Source organism: Salvelinus sp. IW2-2015, linkage group LG15, assembly GCF_002910315.2.
Source record: "Salvelinus sp. IW2-2015 linkage group LG15, ASM291031v2, whole genome shotgun sequence".
NCBI classification, from domain to species: domain Eukaryota; kingdom Metazoa; phylum Chordata; class Actinopteri; order Salmoniformes; family Salmonidae; genus Salvelinus; species Salvelinus sp. IW2-2015.
Window position 1 is genome coordinate 65,585,166 of NC_036855.1, and position 18,808 is coordinate 65,603,973.

General features: G+C 42.6%; 2 protein-coding genes across 2 annotated transcripts in view; both read right to left on the minus strand.

The window, feature by feature from the left end:
- LOC111973858 (transcription initiation factor TFIID subunit 4-like) overlaps positions 1 to 18,808 on the minus strand; it is a 747,250-nt gene that overhangs the window by 257,483 nt on the left and 470,959 nt on the right. The window lies entirely within an intron of this gene.
- The window catches only part of LOC139028760 (membrane-associated guanylate kinase, WW and PDZ domain-containing protein 2-like), a 122,023-nt gene that overhangs the window by 52,129 nt on the left and 51,086 nt on the right, over positions 1 to 18,808 (minus strand). Inside the window, exons 3-5 of the mRNA XM_070446850.1 lie at positions 17,477 to 17,704; positions 8,469 to 8,703; positions 3,202 to 3,281 (exon numbers count right to left, since the gene is read on the minus strand). Of these exons, the coding sequence (XP_070302951.1) occupies positions 3,202 to 3,281; positions 8,469 to 8,703; positions 17,477 to 17,704 (543 nt within the window). The remainder of the gene's footprint in view (positions 1 to 3,201; positions 3,282 to 8,468; positions 8,704 to 17,476; positions 17,705 to 18,808) is intronic.

The window sequence follows — 18,808 nt, forward strand, 5'->3', positions numbered from 1 at the left end:
AAAGACAAAAAGTCTCTCTCTCTCTCAACCCAGCAGGAGAGCAAGAGGATGTCAGAGGGAGAGTGAAGGACATAGAGGATTCAAAGGAAAGAGAGAGAGGAAAATGATGTGGAGGGCGAGAGATAAGGGGAAGGCTGATGAACGTAAACATGTATTTGTTTCTGCCTCCCTGTTTGTAGCTGTGAGGCTCCAGGAAATCCCAGAATTATTCAGTCAGACTGGCAGCAAACAACGACAAACAACATTGGGGCTATGTACTGTACCAATACTAAAAACAGGCTTCCCTTCCTATATTATTGAACCCTTCCCTACCTATATCCTAAACCCTTCCCTATGTCCTATTCCCTTCCCTTCCGATGTCCTATTCCCCTTCTTTCCGGTCTCCTATTTCCTTCCTTCATTTCCTTTCCTACGTCCTCCCTTCCTTTCCTATATTCTATCCTCTTCCGAAGTCTTATTCTCCTCCTTTCTTAGGTCCTATTTCCTTAATTAATTTCCCTTACTACTTCCTCCCTCCCTTCCTTTCCTATGTCCTATTCCCCTTCCTTCCTATGTCCTGAAACCCACCCTTTTCGAAATCGTCCTATTCCTTTCCTATGTCCTAGAACCCCCCCCACTTAATTTCTACATCGTATACCCCTCTGTCTTATTTCCTTCCCTATCCTATGTCCTTAAACCCTCACCTTCCTTTCCAATGTACTAGTCTCTTCCCTTCCTATTCTATATCATGTTCCATTCTATTCCTTTTCCAGGCCTATGTCCTCTCCCCTTCCCTTCATAAGTCCTCTTCCCTTCCCTTGATTTCCTGTTTGCATACCCTTCCCAATTAATATCCCTTCCTTTCCTACATCCCATTCCTTTCCCACGTCCTATTCTCTTCATTTCCTTTCCTATTTATTTCCCTTCCTTTCCTATGTCATAAAACCCTACACTTACTATATCCTGTCCTATTCTCCTATTCTTAATTTCCTGTTTCCTTGCCCTTGCTGATTTAGAAGGACATATACTGACTGAAAATGTGGAGGCAATATGGCAGCAATTCCCTGCATATGATTATTAACTATCCAGTTTAATGTTTTAGGTATTCTTGAGAATTTCCCAGTCGGGAGTGAGAGAGAAAATAAAAATAGATAAAAAAATGAGGGATAAAGGAGCTATTATAATTCCTGTCACACACAGGTCCTTTACTGGACAGAGAGGGGAGGGGAGGAGAAGTCACGGTTAACCCAGAACTAAAACCTAGCGTAATTTGGTAAGATTTGCAGTCTCCACTCGTAACTCTCAGCCAACAAAGCTATAAATATTTATATTTACATAACATTAGGAACACCTGCTCTTTCCATGACATAGACTGACCAGGTGAATCCAGGTGAAAGCTATGAGCCTTGAGACAATTGAAACATGGATTGTGTGTGCGTGCCAATCAGAAGGTAAATCGACAAGACAAAATATTTAAGTGCCTTTGAACAGGGTGTGTCAAGAACTGCAACCCTTCTGGGCTTTTCATACACAACAGTTTCCCATGTAACAAGAATGGTCCACCACCCAAAGGATTTCCAGCAAACTTGACACAACAGTGCGAAGCATTGGAGTCAACATGGACCAGCATCTCTGTGGAATGCTTTCAACATCTTGTAAAGTCCATGCCCCAACAAATTGAGGCTGTACTGAGGGCAAAAGTGGATGGAACTCAATATTAGTATTTGGTATTTTATTAGGATCCCCATTAGCTTTTGCAAAAGCAGCAGCTGCTCTTCCTGTGGTCCACACAAAACATGACATACTACAGAACATTAATAAACAATAACAGCTAAAAGACAGAAATACATAAACTGGTGTTCCTAATGGTGTTCCTAATGTTTTGTACACTCAGTGTATGGCAATATATAGATACACTATATAAACAAAAGTATGTGGACACCCCTTCAAATTAGCGGATTCGGCTATTTCAGCCACACCCGTTGCTAACAGGTGTATAACATCTAGCACACAGCCATGCAATCTCCATAGGGAAATATTGGCAGTAGAATGGCCGTACTGAAGAGCTCAGTGAGTTTCAACGTGGCACTGTCATAGGATGCCACCTTTCCAACAAGTCAGTTCTTTAAATGTCTGCCCTGCAAGAGCTGCCCCGGTCAAATGTAAGTGCTGTTATTGTGAAGTGTAAATGTCTAGGTTCAGCTGCGAACTGGTAGGCCACACAAGCTCACAGAACGGGACCGCTGAGTGCTGAAGAGCGTAGTGTATAAAAATCATCTGTCCTCAGTTACAACACTCACTACCAAGTTGCAAACTGCCTCTGGAAGCAATGTCAGCACAAGAACTGTTCATCGGGAGTTTCATGAAATCGGTTTCCATGGCCGAGCAGCCTAAAAGACTAAAATCACCATGCGGAATTGCCAAGAATCGGCTGGAGTGGTGTAAAGCTTGCCGCCATTGGACTCTGGAGCAGTGGAAACGCATTCTCTAGAGTGATTAATCACGCTTCATCTGGCAGTCCAACGGACTAATCTGGGTTTGGCGGATACCAGGAGAATGCTACCTGCACGAATGCATTGTGCCAACTATAAAGTTTGGTGAAGAAGAAATAATGGTCTCAGTCAACAAGCATACACACTCACACAAYAAGTAAAATCGACAATGTGTAACATAGTTCGGACTGGGCCCCTTAGTTCCAGTGAAGAGAAATCTTAAAGCTACAGCATACATTCTAGACAATTCTGTGCTTCCAACTTCGTGGCAACAGTTTGGGGAAGACCCTTTCCTGTTTCAGCATTACAATGTCCCCGTGCACAAAGTGAGGTCCATACAGAAATGGTTTGTTGAGATCGGTGTGTAAGAACTTGACTGGCCTCCACAGAGCCCTGACCTCAACCCCATCGAACACTGTTGGGAAAAATTGGAACGGTGACTGCAAGCCAGGCCTAATCGCCCCACATCAGTAACCGACCTCACTAATACTCTTGTGGCTGAATGGAAGCAAGTCCCAGCAGCAATGTTCCAACATCTAGTGGAAAGCCTTCCCAGAAGAGTGGGGGCTGTTATAGCAGTAAAGGGGGGACCAACTCCATATTAAATGCCCATGACTTTGGAACGTTATGTTCGATGAACAGGTGTCCACATACTTTTTGAAGAGAAGAAGAGAGACACCTCATCCATAAACATAGATTTGTTCATTTACATAAAAACAAAAACACTCACCGTCCTCTTTGCACTCCTCAGGTGGCTTGGCCTTCTTTGCCAGCCGAGGATCCAGCCATGATGTGGTTTTGGTGTTGTGACTGGAGAGGGAAAGCGAGACAGAGAGCGAGAGAGACAAGGAGGAGGACAGAGAGGGGGGAGGAGGAGAAAGAGATACAGTACATAAATGGAGAGGAGAGACCGAGGCAAGGAATACAGAGAGGACAAGAAGAGAGAGAGAGAGAGAGATCAGCGCCTGTGTGGTTGAGTGGCAATACCCTTCACAAAATCACATTAGAACCCAAAGTTTGTAGGTTCAATTCCTGCGACCACCTTTTATACTTTCATTACCTATCCTGTATACCACTGTTTCTGTACTGTCTGAATATCCTACAAAAATATGAAAGGAGAGTGGAATTTCCCTCTCATTTAAAAAAAGATTTAACCCCCATCCCCTGTGAATGTGTGTTTTTTTACAATGTTTTATGTGGAGTTGAGATGGGCAGGGCAGAGGTTGTGTGTATGAGTGAAAGAGGGTAAGATATTTAAGGTGAACAAAACTGCCATAAATTCTCTAATTGTCCCTCTGCTCCTCATTAGAAAGACAGAGAGAGAGAGAAACAGTTTGTGTGTGTGTAAAATGACCTGTCAAACACCCTGGTGATGGCTGAAATGGATGAACGGAATATATTGTCTTTCTGTTGCAACTACTGTATAAGAACGCTTAAGCTTCATCAGAGATTTAACACATCTCGACAATTACAGTGCCTTCAGAAAATATTCACATTTGTGTTACAGCCTGAATTTAATCTTTATTAAATTTAGATTTTGTGTCACTAATCTACACACACTACCCCATAATGTCAAAGTGGAATTCTGGTTTTAGAAATGTTTACAAATGAATTTAAAAGGAAAAGCTTCATGTCTTGAGTCAATAAGAATTCAACCCTTTCGTTATTGCAAGCCTAAATACAGTGCCTTCGCAAAGTATTCAGACCCCTTGACTTTTCCACATTTTGTTACGTTACAGCCTTATTCTAAAATTGATTACAATGTTTTTTCCCCTGATCAATTCACACACAATATCCCATAATGACAAAGCAGTTTTTTTTGCTCATTTATAAAAAAGAATACATTGAAATCAAATCGTATTGGTCACATGCGCTGAATACAACAGGTGTAGACCTTACAGTGAAATGTTTACTTACAAGCCCCTAACCAGCAATTAAGTAAAAAAAAAAATACAAATAAGAAATAAAAGTAACAAGTAATTAAAGAGCAGCAGTAAAATAACAATAGCGAGACTATATACAGGGGTCAATGTGTGGGGGCACCGGTTAGTTGAGGTAATATGTACACGTAGGTAGAGTTATTAAAGAGACTATGCATATATGATAACAACAGAGAGTAGCATCGGTGTAAAATAGGAGGGGGGGGGGGCAATTCAAATAGTCTGGTTTGCCATTTGGTTAGATGTTCAGGAGTCTTATGGCTTGGTCGTAGAAACTGTTAAGAAGCCTTTTGGACCAAAATAGCACTTTTACATAAGTATTCAGACCCTTTACTCAGTAATTTGTTGAAGCACTTTTGGCAGGGATTATAGCATCAAGTCATCTTGGATATGACGCTACCAGCTTGCCACACCTGTATTTAGGGGGTTCTTCTCTGCAAATATTCTCAAGCTCTGTCAGGTTGGATGGAGAGCGTTGCTGCACAGATATTTTCAGTTCTCTCCAGAGATGTTCGATCGGGTTCAAGTCCTGGCTCTAGCTGGGCCACTCAAGGACATTCAGAGACTTGTCCCGAAGCCACTCCTGCGTTGTCATGGCTGTGTGCTTAGGGTCATTACCATGCTGGAAGGTGAACCTTAGCCCCAGTCTGAGGTCATGAATGCTCTGGAGCAGTTTTTCATCAAGGATCTCTGTACTTTGCACTGTTCATCTTTGCCTCGATCCTGACAAGTCTTCCAGTCCCTGCCGTTGAAAAACATCTCCACAGCAATGCTGCCAACACCATGCTTCCCCGTAGAGATGGTGACAGGTTTCCTCCTGATGTGAATCTTCACATTCAGGCCAAAGAGTTCAATCTTCGTTTCATCAGAACACAGAATCTTGTTTCTCATGGTCTGAGAGTCTTCTGGAGTTTAAAGACTCTCATGGTCTGAGAGTCTTTAAACTCCAGCAGGCTGTCATGTGTCTTTTACTGAGGTGTGGCTTCAATCTGGCAACTCTATCATAAAGGCCTGATTGGTGGAGTGCTGCAGAGATGGTTGTCCTTCTGGAATGTTCTCCCATCTCCATAGAGGAACTCCAGAGCTCTTTCAGAGTAACTGTCTGGTTCTTGTTCACCATCCTGACCAAGGTTATTCTCCCCCGATTGCTCAGTTTGGCTGGGTGGCCAGCTCTGGGAAGAGTCTAGGTGGTTCCAAACTTCTTCCATTTTTAAGAATGATGGAGGTCACTGTGTTCTTGGGGACCTTCAATGCTGCAGACCTTCCCCAGATCTGTGCCTTGACACAATCCTGCCTCGGAGCTCTACGGACAATTTCTTTGACCTCATGGCTTGGTTTTTAGTCTGACATGCACTGTCAACCATGGGACCTTATATAGACAGGTGTGTGCCTTTCCAAATCATGTCCAATCAATTGAATTTATCACAGGTGGACTCCAAGTTGTAGAAACATCTCAAGAATGATCAATGGAAACAGGATGCACCTGAGCTCAATTTCGAGTCTCATAGCAACGTGTCTGAATGCTTAAGTAGATAAGGTATTTCTGTTTTTTATTTTTAAGTCGTTTGCAAAATTTTCAAAAAATCWGTTTTTGCTTTGTCATTGTGGGGTATATTATGAGAAACATGTTTAATTTAATCAATTTTAGAATAAGGCTGTAATGTAACAAAATGTGGAAAAAGTCAAGAGGTCTGAATACTTACCGAATACACTAAGTTCAGGAGTAAAAATGTGCTTAACATGTCACATAATAAGTGGTATGGATTCACTCTGTCTGCAATAATAGTTTAACATAATTTTTTGAATTACTACCCTATCTCCAATACAATTATCTTTCAGGTCCCTCATCCGAGCTGTGAATTTCAAGAACAGATTCAACCACAAAGACCAGGGTGGTTTTCCAATGGTTCACAAAGAAGGGCACCTACCTAGATGGGGGAAAAAAGCATTCAGTACATGTAATATCCTTTTGTGCATTGTGCAGTTATTAATTACACTTTGGATGGTGTATCAATACAAACTGTCTCGACAAAGATACAGGCACCCTTCCTAACTACTTTGCCGGAGAGTAAGGAAACTGCGCAGGGATTTCACCATGAGGCCAATGGTGATTTTAAAACAGTTAGAGTTTTTATGGCCATGATAAGAGAGAACTGAGGATGGATCATCAACATTGTAGTTACTCCACAATACTAACATAACCTGTCTAGGACCGAGGTTCCGCTAGCGGAACCCCTCGCCAACAGCCAATGAAAATGCAGGGCGCCAAATTCAATCAAAAGAAATCATAATTAAAATTTCTCAAACATACAAGTATTTTACACCATTTTAAAGATACAATTCTCGTTAATCCAACCACAGTGTCCGATTTCAAAAAGGCTTTTCGGCGAAAGCAGAACATATCATTATGTTAGGTCAGCAACTAGTCACAGAAAGCATACAGCGATTTTCCAACCAAAGAGAGAAGTCACAAAAAGCAGAAATAGAGATAAAATGAATCACTAACCTTTGATATTCTTCATCAGATGACACTCCCGGGACAACATGTTACACAATACATGTATGTTTGTTTCGATCAAGTTCATATTTATATCCAAAAACCTCAGTTTACATTTGGCTTTGCCTCCAAAACATCCCGGGAATTTGCACAGAGCCACATCAATTTACAGAAATACTCATAATAAACATTGATAAAAGATACAAGTGTTATTCACAGAATTAAAGATATACTTCTCCTTAATGCAACCGCTGTGTCAGATTTCAAAAAAACTTTACGGAAAAAGCACACCATGCTATAATCTGAGTACAACGCTCAGAGCCCAAATAAGCCATAACGATATCCGCCATGTTTTGGAGTCAACAGAAGTCAGAATAGCATTATAAATATTCACTTACCTTTGATGATCTTCATCAGAATGCACTCCCAGGAATCCCAGTTCCACAATAAATGTTTGATTTGTACGATAAAGTTCATCATTTATGTCCAAACACCTCCACCTCCAAACACCTCCTGTTAGGGCGTTTAGCCCAGTTTTCCACATTCATGACGCGCGAACACTAGGAGCAGACGAAAAGTTTAAAAGTTCCGTTATAGTCCGTAGAAACATGTCAAACGAATTATAGAAACAATCTTTAGGATGTTTTTAACATAAATCTTCAATAATGTTCCAACCGGAGAATTCCTTTGTCTTCAGAAATGCAATGGAACTCAAGCTAACTCTCACATGAACGCGCATGGTCAGCTCGTGGCACTCTGGGAGAGACTTTACTTGATCCCCTCTCATTCGCCCCCACTTCACAGTAGAAGCATCAAACAAGGTTCTAAAGACTGTTGACATCTAGTGGAAGCCTTAGGATGTGCAACATGACCAATATCCCACTGTATCTTCAATAGGGAATGAGTTGAAAAACGACCAACATCAGATTTCCCACATCCTGGTTGGATTTTTTCTCAGGTTTTTGCCTGCCATATGAGTTCTGTTATACCCACAGACATCATTCAAACAGTTTTAGAAACTTCAGAGTGTTTTCTATCCAAATATACTAATCATATGCATATATTAGCAACTGGGACTGAGTAGCAGGCAGTTTACTCTGGGCACGCTTTTCATCCATACGTGAAAATGCTGCCCCCTATCCCAAACAAGATAAATTACTGTGTAAAGAAGGAAGCCTGTACCGAATGAAAATATTCCAAAACATGGATTCTATTTGCAATAAGGCACTAAATTAATACTGAAAAAAATGTGGCAAAGAAATATACTTATTGTGCTGAATACAAAGCCATGCATGATGCAGCCACCACCATTCAAAAAAAACTGAAATTTCAATACCTGAATTCCCACCAAATTCCCTGAACTCCATTCATTATTTACCCAGTAAAATGTTTTATGTGCTTTAATTCAGTGAATACCTGATGTATTTGTAACATTCAAAAATCTATTGTCCAACTGTTTTATTAGAATTGCTGTTAAAAACGTTGAACTATTCTGATGACCATTGCTAGTGTGTGTGTGCATGCGTGCGTCACCGCCCCCCCACATAAACACACACTTACTCTATGAAGTAGACCTCTCCTTTCTCTGTGTAGGCCATCTCCCAGTTGTCAGGCAGGGGTCCCAGTTCCTCCTCATCCCCCTCGGGGAGTTTGGGGGGTGATTTGGGGGAGTCCCCCTCAGGGGGCTCCTCTCCCTCTGTGGGGGGRTCAGTGGCGGGAGGGGGCAGTGTCGGGGCCTCCACCACAGAAACCTCCCCCGACCCATCTGTGCTCTTGTCCTCATGCTCGCTTGTCTCTGTAGAAAACATAGCGAGAAACAAATCCAGACAGATGTTTTAAAACGCTCATACAGTATGGTCTTTTCTCATACACCTCAGTCCCCATAGTCCCTTTGGGCTGATTTTGACTTGATATCTGCTGACTTCAGAAGTCTGCATTGACATTGGTGGCATTCCTGGCTGACTGCATTGCGGACATTGCATTGCATCAACCAATGGTTGTGCGCCACGTCATCAACTGTGCAGTAGGGCATCAGATTGCCATATCATACAATGTGGTTAGTTGATGCTAAACATCTCTCCGTGTGTTGTGAGATTTGGCAGGTGTCTAATGTAGTCAGGCAGGAATGCATCGATGAACGATCTCAACTCTGAAACGGCCCCTTCGTGGTGGAAAGAGAGCTCTCTAGAGAAAACCACTTCCCTGTGGATTAATGCTGAGCAAAGAAGAACACAGCTCTAGTGGTCCAAAGACTCTTTTCACACACTTAAGTGTCCCACGGAGCAGATTAGGGATACACGAACACACAGAATACATGACCTGTCTTTAAACACACGCTATGATGTTCCTGTTAGTGTTCTCTACTAGAGCTCAATAAAGACCTTCTAAATTCATGTATTCACATTGGGTTAGAGAAAACTGTAGCAAACATTATGAATACGCTGTTCGGTATATGAGAATATTTTGAAGATAAATACACAACGTAGAGGATGAGAGGACTTAAAACTAGAGTACCAATGGTCAATAGGGAATTGTAAATAGGAGTTCGGTTTCAGTTAAACAGCTGTTTAGAATCTGTGGAATGTCACTCCTGAATTCAGAGCTACGTGTGCTACGTTCTGTACATTGAGTCTGGAGCAGGGTACTTGTTTTTTGGCCATTGGCCCAGTGGTACTGCAAGGACTTCTGATTGGTCAACCCAGGCTAGGATGGGGAGGTTATAAATGGCATCCTGTTCCTTTGTTTGGGGGAGAAAAGCTGAGGACTAGGGGAATGAACATTACCTCCCAGCATAACATCTATGATTTGTCCCCCCTGAATAAACCTATTTTTCTCCCCCTGATTTGTTTTGGGGTTTGTGTTATTGAAGAATGACATCAACTGCTAACAGGTAGGAGTGAAAACGTTGCTTTAAAGACCGGGTGTATGGGGCATAGGGTGAATTTTCCCATATACGCTGATCTAGGGTCCGTTTTGCATTTACCCCACTAATGGGTGAGGGGAAGCTGAGCCTAAATCTGTAAAGGAAACTACAGGATGGGCTGTCAGTGTCTCGATAGTTTGTCCTTGCCTTCAACTGAAAATACGTCTGTGTATGCGCATCCCTGTATGTGTCGTTCCTCCAGTGTTGTTTCTCTTGCTACACTGGGTCCACACTCACAGCCAATCAATAGTAGCTCCCAATAGATATCTGTCCCATAGGTCTCTTATCTTCTTACCTCCCTCTCCTGTTTCTGTGTGTGTGTTTGTGTCACAGGGTGTGTTTTGGACATTTGTGTTCCAACAACAATGCACACGCACACACCCAAGAGGGTAATACGGCTGTCCCCATAGGAGATCCCTTTTGGGTTCCATGTGGAACCCTCTGTAGAAAGGGTTTTACATGAAACCCAAAATGGTTCTTCAAAGGGTTCTCTTATTAGGACAGCCAAATAATTATTTTCTAAGAGTGCAGGGGACTGTCACAACCACATTTGCTTTGATTTAGATCTGTCCTTAGTCTCATTCTGGCTCTGGTCCTATTTCTCCCTCTCCATCCCTCTGTGTCACTCTCTTTTCTCTTCTCTCCATTGCCGTCCTATGGGACTCCCAATCACAGCCGGTTGTGATACAGCCTGGATGTGTGGACCCTCTACTGGTCTCTGTCCTGGTTTCTATTAATACCTACACAGCTCTCTTCATCCATCTATCCCTCTCCCTTTCTCTCCCCCTGTCCCTGTCTCTTTATCCATCTCTCCATCTGCCTCCCTCTCTATCTCCATCTCTCTCCTTCCCTATCTCCCTCCTCGGTTGCTCCCCTTCTTTCAGCCCCTCCTCCACCTCTCTCTCTGACTCATTCAGTATTTGACCCCTGAAGTCTTCATCTGTCTCTCTATATCTCTCTCATTTTCTGACACCCCTTTTTATTCTTATCGTCTCCTGGCCGCGGGAAGATGATTTGGGGTGGGGTTGCTGACGAGTATTTATTTATTTATTTATTTTGTATATATACGTATATATATACAGTAATTATTTTTATTGCAATTTATCAGGGGTGCTGCAGCTATGCCCTCTTCCTATTTCTCTCTCTTCCATCTCTCTCTCCTGAGGGACATAGGCCCTGTGTTGGCTCGGCTGTGACTCTGCGTTTGTGTGCGCGTGTGCATGTYTGTGTATGTACATGCGCTTGTACACACACAGGCATGTGTGTGTTTGCATACATGTGAGAGAGTGTGTGTGTATTAAGGTTTCATATTTTCCTGGTATTTTACAAATGTTCCATCCTGAGAATAAATCACTTTTCTCCTGGGTAACCCGGTATTTCTGGAAGTGTTGTTCAAAAGCATATAAAACCAATGGACAGAATCATGAAGGAAGAGCAGGAAGGAAGAGCTCAAGATGAAATTGTACTGCAGCATGTGGTGGAACAGTCTGGCAGATATGGTAGATATTGTGTGTAGCACAGTGCTGTTTGCAATGGCATGGTAGGAGAACCCGTTGCTCGCAGTAATTTATGCTAATTTCATCCAGTTATGCGTCGGCTTGAGGTAAGACTGCACCGTTCTAGGACGCGTTGCTGCCAACTCTCACCCTCCTTCTGCCTCGGTGGCATTTGTTTTAGTGAAGCTCTGCTACACAGCCCCCCAAAAATGTAAAAATAAAAGTAGGTTGGCCTACCCTACCAACCTGTAGCTCAAAAATTGAAGCCAAGTTTGTTGCCGTAGGCCAACTGCATTTAAATTTGTATTTATTCATAGTAAACTAAGCAAGTCAGTTAAGAACAAATTCTTATTCACAATGACGGCCTACCCCGGTCAAACCCTAACCCAGATGATGCTGGGCCAATTGCACACCGCCCTATGCAACTCCTAATCACGGCCGGTTGTGATACAGCCTTGAATTATTTTTTTTTATTTTTTTAAATCTTTATTTTAACAGGGAAAACAGACTGAGACCTGGATCTCTTTTACGGCTGTGCCCTGTGTAAACATGTTGACATGTACAGTTTTAGACATACAGACAAGAACATTTCAAAACATACACAATTCAACAGAAACAATCACAGACAACATCATATTGATCCTCCATAAGCATTTTAAAATGGTCAAGGGACACCAGAGTGTCTAACTTAAGTTGGATCTGCAGTTTGTTCCATGAATAAGGTGCAAAGGAACTGAAGGCAGTCCTACCCAACTCTGTGGAGACCGCAGGAGTCTCTAATGTAATCCACATCTGTGATCTGGTTTTAAAATTAGTACATCTTGTGGAAATTAATGATGATATATAAGGAGGTAGTTTTAAAAGAAGTGCTTTATAAATAAACAAGAGAGCATGTTGCTCTCGCCTCACAGATAGAGAGACCCAACCCACATGTTGATATAGGATACAGTGATGAGTTCTGTAACTATCACCCGTGATAAACCTGAGTGCACAATGGTAAATAGCATCCAGTGGTTTTAATGTGTTTGRCGATGCATGCATATAGATAATATCACCATAATCTAAAATGGACATAAAAGTAGCCTGCACAATTTTTTTCCTATTTACAGAGGACAGACAAGCCCTGTTTCTGTAAAGGAATCCTATCTTGAATTTGAGCTTTTTTCCCAATTCAGTAACATGTTTTTTAAAAGAAAGCCTATCATCTAACCATACCCCTAAGTATTTATATGCAGAGACCATATTGATTTGAGTACCATCCAAGCTAGTGATTACAAACGTGTTTCTAACTGAGAGTTTAGACCTAGAAAAAAACATGACATTTGTTTTCTTAGCGTTTAAAACAAGTTTAAGCTGTAAAAGAGACCCCTGTAGTATCCTAAAATCAGACTCCAACTGCATTAAAGCTTGGTCCGCTGTTGGAGCAATAGAGTACATCACTATGTCATCTGCATATAAATGGAATTTACAATATCTGACATCATCACCAATGTTGTTTATATAAAGTGAGAACAATAGTGGGCCAATTATTGAACCCTGAGGGACCCCTTTAAGTAACTGTAAGGGGTCAGACTTGACCCCATCGACCATGACGGCTTGAGTTCTATCTTTAAGATAGTCATAAAACCATCGGCAGGCATCAGTGCCCAGTCCTATAGATGACAGCTTACTCAAAAGGATAGCATGGTCTACAGTGTCAAAAGCTTTTGACAAATCTACAAACAACGCAGCACAGTGCTTTCTATCGTCTAAGGCATTTGCGATATAATTTACAAACAAGCATAGTGGCCGATGTGGTACTGTGTTTAGATCTAAAACCAGATTGATTGGTACTAAGAATACGTTAGCAGAAAGAAAAGATTGTAACTGTTTGTTGACTATAGATTCTAGAATCTTTACCAGACAAGGGAGCCTAGAGATGGGGCATAGTTATCCAAATCACTACCGTCACCTCCTTATGTAATGGCAGAACAAAAGCTGCTTTCCACACCTTAGGGATATTTCCTGTGCTTAATGTTAGATTAAAAATGTTTGGTACTGAACCAGCAAAAATAGGTGCAGCACACTTAAGTAAGTACGGGTCTAAATTGTCAGCGCCTATAAGATTTCTTAGTATCAATGGCACACAGGGCAATTAGAACCTCGCTTCAGTTATTTTCTGGAAACTAAAAACAGGGTTACCATTTTTCAGAGTAACGGTTGAAAAGCAAGACGAAAAATCAACTAACTGGCCAGTACCACAAAGTCCACTTTTCCTTTCAAATAAAAAACCAGCAGAGATTAAATGCTTATTAAAAGCATCACAAATATCATTTTTTTCAGTTAGAATACAGAAGTCTGAGGTAATTTGCTTAGGAAGAGAAACAGCAGAATTCCCCCGTTTCAGTGAATTAACGGTTTTCCAGAATTTTGCAGGATCTCCTGCAGAATCTGTCATAGCATTAAGGAAGTAATTTGATTTTGCCTTTTGACAGCTGCATACATTTTATTCTCAACTGCCAAAAACAGCCAATCAGCTGGAGTACCTGTTTTCCTCGCCAAGGCCCAGGCCCGATTCTTTGCAGGAAAAGACCTGACAATTCAGGAGAGAACCAAGAACTGGTTCGGTTTCTTACTCTGTGATTCTTAAGCGGGCATGTTTATCAGACATAGAGGTAACAATAGAAGAGAAAAAAGCAAGGGCTAAAACCGGGTCCAGAAAGCAGCAAGTGGATAAAAGCTCAGAGTGATATAAGTCAAGGATAAAAGCTTGCTGTGAGAAATGTTTATAATTTCTCTTAGAGATATACAGGGATCAGAATGTTTCAGCCTGGTATCTCTAATACAAGCAATAGGGCAGTGGTCACTGATATCATTTGCAAAAACCCCACTGGCTGTGTATTTATGGGGGGTATTTGTTAGAATAATGTCTAGAGAGTGGATTTTACTGGGTTCTTAAAGTTGGGACGGGTTGGTTTAGTTATCAGCTGAGTTAAATTTAGCTCAGTACAAATGCCTTTTAATTTATCGGATACTGGTGAGAGCCAATCCAGGTTAAAATCTCCCAAAATCAGTAATTCAGAGTTGCATAATTAGACAGTATATCAGATAATTTGCATAGAGTACAAGGAGGAGCTGAGGGGGGCGATATACCCCTGCTAGAGTTAAATGAGCATTATTACCAAGTACCACGTTTAAAACTGACATCATATTGCTTTGAGACAGAGGTTGATATGGACACAGAAACATAAGCAGCATTTAACATAAATCGCAATACCACCACCTCTACCAACTCTATCAGTTCTATAAATATGTATCCAATCAACTGAACATCTGAATCTGGCACAGAATCACACAGCCACGATTCAGATACAATCAGAACGTCAACATTTGATTGTGAGACCAAAATTTCAATAAAGTCCATCTTTTGGATCAGGCTTCTAGCATTCAAATGAATTATTCCAATACCATTGCTACGGGAATTCATATCAGATGGAGTATCCAAGGTAGCACCTGAAGCTGCACTGGATGAGCAATAAACCATTTTCGAGCTATTGACAGAGCTCAATTTTATGGGGACAAGATTACTACTAACAATACCTCTCTGCATGTGAGTAGTATTCGCAATACGGTGATTGGACAATAATCTAGGAATTGCAGAAAGGTTGTTAACTGTAGTTTGTTCCATATTGCAATGAGGAACTAATAATGAAACTGGGAGAGGAGCATTGAACATAGTCTGATAGGGGAGCGTACAATCCCAAAAGTCAACCCCGAGAATACACAACGTCAGGTATCAAAGGCTCTACATGAGGCAAGAGTAAGAGACATGTTGGTGGAGAGGATGCTGGAGCCATACCTGTTAAGATGTAAATTGTCCGAAGAAATAGACCTGGTCGGTCTGTAAAAGCTGCAAGTTATCCACAAAAGGAATTCCATCGTGCAGCAGTATCCCTTAACCAGGTGTGTAATTGGCGAATACGACTAAAAACCATATCCGTGTAGCGTGGGGATGGAAATGGACCGGAAACAACACACTGCTTCCCAGATCCAGCAGCGTATTTATCAATGTTTAAAATCGTCTCTCAATTTCTCTGACTGCTGGAGTTAATGTCATTTGACCCAACATGGACAATGACAGTTGAAGCGGCGGAGTGCTTGCTAATAAGTAGCGGTAGCATGGAATCTAGGTCAGAGATCCTAGCGCCAGGGTAGCAGAAGGTCTCAGCTTTCCGGATTGAAACGTGTTCGGACCATGGATGAACCACCACGAGAACGGAAGGACTACAGATGGGTTTATTGGGTAAATGACAGGGCCTCTCCCGGGTGATCTGCCTCCTAGCAGGTTGAGGGGGGCTAGCAGCTGAGACTGACGACCTAGTGGCAGGCAAGGAGCGCAGATGAGTGTGCTTGGGCACTTCCACCTGAGAGTGAGATGGCAGCAGTAGAGATGAAGCGGAGGACCCTGTACAGTATGATTGGAATGCACTTCCAGGTCTTCCAGGACCTTGAATCTCCTCCCCAATTGTAGCACCTCCGAAACATTTGATGGATCCGTTTCCTGGAGTGCTTTCCTCCCCGGACAGCAATCCAGGCATCCTGAGGCGGAGTAGAAGGGGTGGAACAGACCAGGCCCTTCGGTTTAGCTCCTAGTCTGGGCCATGGCTCATTTAAGGGAACCGAATGGAGTTTCTCAGTTACAGGCTTCCCCAGAAGTGGAGGTGCCGAGCCAGGGGCAGGTGACGTCGTCGATTTTGGAGGTGGTTTGTATAACCATGGAGTCCAGGAGTTCTTCGTCCTCCTTGATCTGGCGCAAGACAGATACTCTCCCCTCCAGCTCAGCGACTCTCTGGCTCAGGTACTGGCAGGTGGTACATCCAGGGGTGAGCGAAGCCATGAGAGACAGGTGGGTTTGGGCCCGGAGGCTAGCAGTTAGCAGTTTGTTTTTAGCCTAAAGCCAGCTTTTTGCCGAACTTTTCCAGAGAGAAAAAACACTTTCCATCCACCGTGGAGCGAGATTCCGGGACAAGAGAYAGTGGTCCTAGCTGGTAAAAGTTAACCGCGATGTGGAATCCATGCAAAAACACGTTCGGTATTTATGATTAACAAAGATTGGTTATGTTTTAGTTAAAAATAACAAACCGAGTTTTTCCAGCATACAGCGTTCAGAAGCGCACTCTGATGACGAAATCCTAATAAAACCAGGGTCCGTAGTGACACCTCTAGCACTGAGATGACAGCTGCACCACCCGGGAGTATTTCAAGGTTGCGTGTACAGTTTCAGAATAAACAATATGCATAAACAATATATAGTAAATACGATCGACTATTACAACAGCGCACACACTCACAGACACACACTACGCGTTAATGATTGATAATGCTGATAGCTGTCACGCCCTGATCTGTTTCACCTACCCTTGTGCTTGTCTCCACCCCCTCCAGGTGTCGCTCATCATCTCTCCTAGCTCCTATTTTTCCTAGTTCTCCTGGTTTTGACCCTTGCCTTGTCCTGACACCGAACCCGCCTGCCTGACCCTACTTCCTGCCCTGACCTCGAGCCTGCCTAACGCCTTGTACTGTTTGGACTCGGACCTGGTTACTGAACCCCTGCCTGTCCTGACCTCGAGACTGTCTAACGCCCTGTACTGTTTGGACCCTGACCTGGTTTATGAACTCTCGTCTGTACCTTACCTGCCTTTTGCCTACCCCTTGTGTTATAATAAATATTGGAGCTCAACCATCTGCCTCCTGTGTCTGCATATGGGTCTCGCCTTATGCCCTTATAATAGCAGAGCAGACAAGACCGTGAGAGGCCAGATTTAGCTACTGCATATAACATTTAATGTCATGCTGTTCATATCAATCATTTTTTATAATATAGCGGTTTCTCGCAGTTATTTATCCCGGTAAACGGGAGTGTGTTTGGGAGGGAAATCTCGGTAACCTGGTTACCGCTATTAATCCCTGTTTATGTATTTCGTGAAATTAAGAATAGGACTAGGGTCAAGGGGTGTTTTTTGGACAGAACCCAGTTATACAATTTGAAAGGGCTAGAGACATTATTCCATACAGACAGTGATCCCAGAGAGTGTTCCTGCGCAGGGCCACACACAACTTGACCCCGCTCCCTTCCCCCATACACACACCAACACTGCACGCCCGCTCACCTGGTGTGATGGCCACCCCGTTCCCATTGACCACGGGGGGGCTGCTTTCCTCTTCTTCCTCGGGCGGCTCCAGGCTGGCTTGTTGCTGCATGTTTCTGACCGACTGGTTCCTCTTCCTCTTGCCCTGGATGCTGGGCCGGGCTCCGGGAAGCAGCACCTCACTCACATTCAGTGGAGGGGCCGCCGGACTGGGCTCGGCTGGGGGCTTGGGAGTACCGTATAAGTTCTCTGGAGAAGGGAAAACGAATGCACAACTGAGTGAAGTGCAGGCCAGCGGCACAAAGGTTGCCACAAACTGCATTGCTCCGCTGATCCAATACATTATTTATCAACAATCATTTCTACAGCAAGTTACCTTCCTCAAGGCACAGTAGAGAGAACGATTTCCCATGCCAATAAAGCCCCATTTAAATAATTTAATTGAGAGAGAGACACATACATACACAAACATTCTCACACACAAACAAACAAAAAAGAGAGAGAAACAAACACATATTCTTAGACAAGCACGTATGCACTCACACATTCCTGCAACAGTGGAACATAATCAGATACCACACAAAGAATGTGTTTGCATGTACACTACACACATGCAACCAAACACGCTCACTCACACTCATCAAATGCTGTGGTTATAAGATAAATCTTCACACATCCCTTCATATACGTATACAGTTGAAGTCGAAAGTTTACATACACCTTAGCCAAATACATTTAAATTCCTGACATTTAATCCTTGTAGAAATGCCCTGTCTTTGGTCAGCTAGGATCACCACTTTATTTTAAGAATATGAAATGTCATAATAGTAGAGAGAATGATTTATTTCAGCTTTTATTTCTTAAATCACATTCCCAGCGGGTCAGAAGTTTACATACACTCAATTAGTATTTGGTAGCATTGCCTTTAAATTGTTTAACTTGGGACAAACGTTTCGGTAGCCTTCCTCAAGCTTCCCACAATAAGTTGGGGGAATTTTGGCCCATTCCTCCTGACAGAGCTGGTGTAACTGAATCACGTTTGTAGGCCTCCTTGCTCGCACACACATTTTCAGATCTGACCACAAATGTTATATACGATTGAGGTCTTTGTGATGACCACTCCAATACTTTGACTTTGTTGTCCTTAAGCCATTTTGCCACAACTTTGGAAGTATGCTTGGAGTCATTGTCCGTTTGGAAGACCCATTTGCGACCAAGCTTTAACTTCCTGACTGATGTCTTGAGATGTTGCTTCAATATATCCACATAATTTTACACCCTCATGATGCCATCTATTTTGTGAAGTGCACCAGTCCCTCCTGCAGCGAAGCACCCCCACAACATGATGCTGCC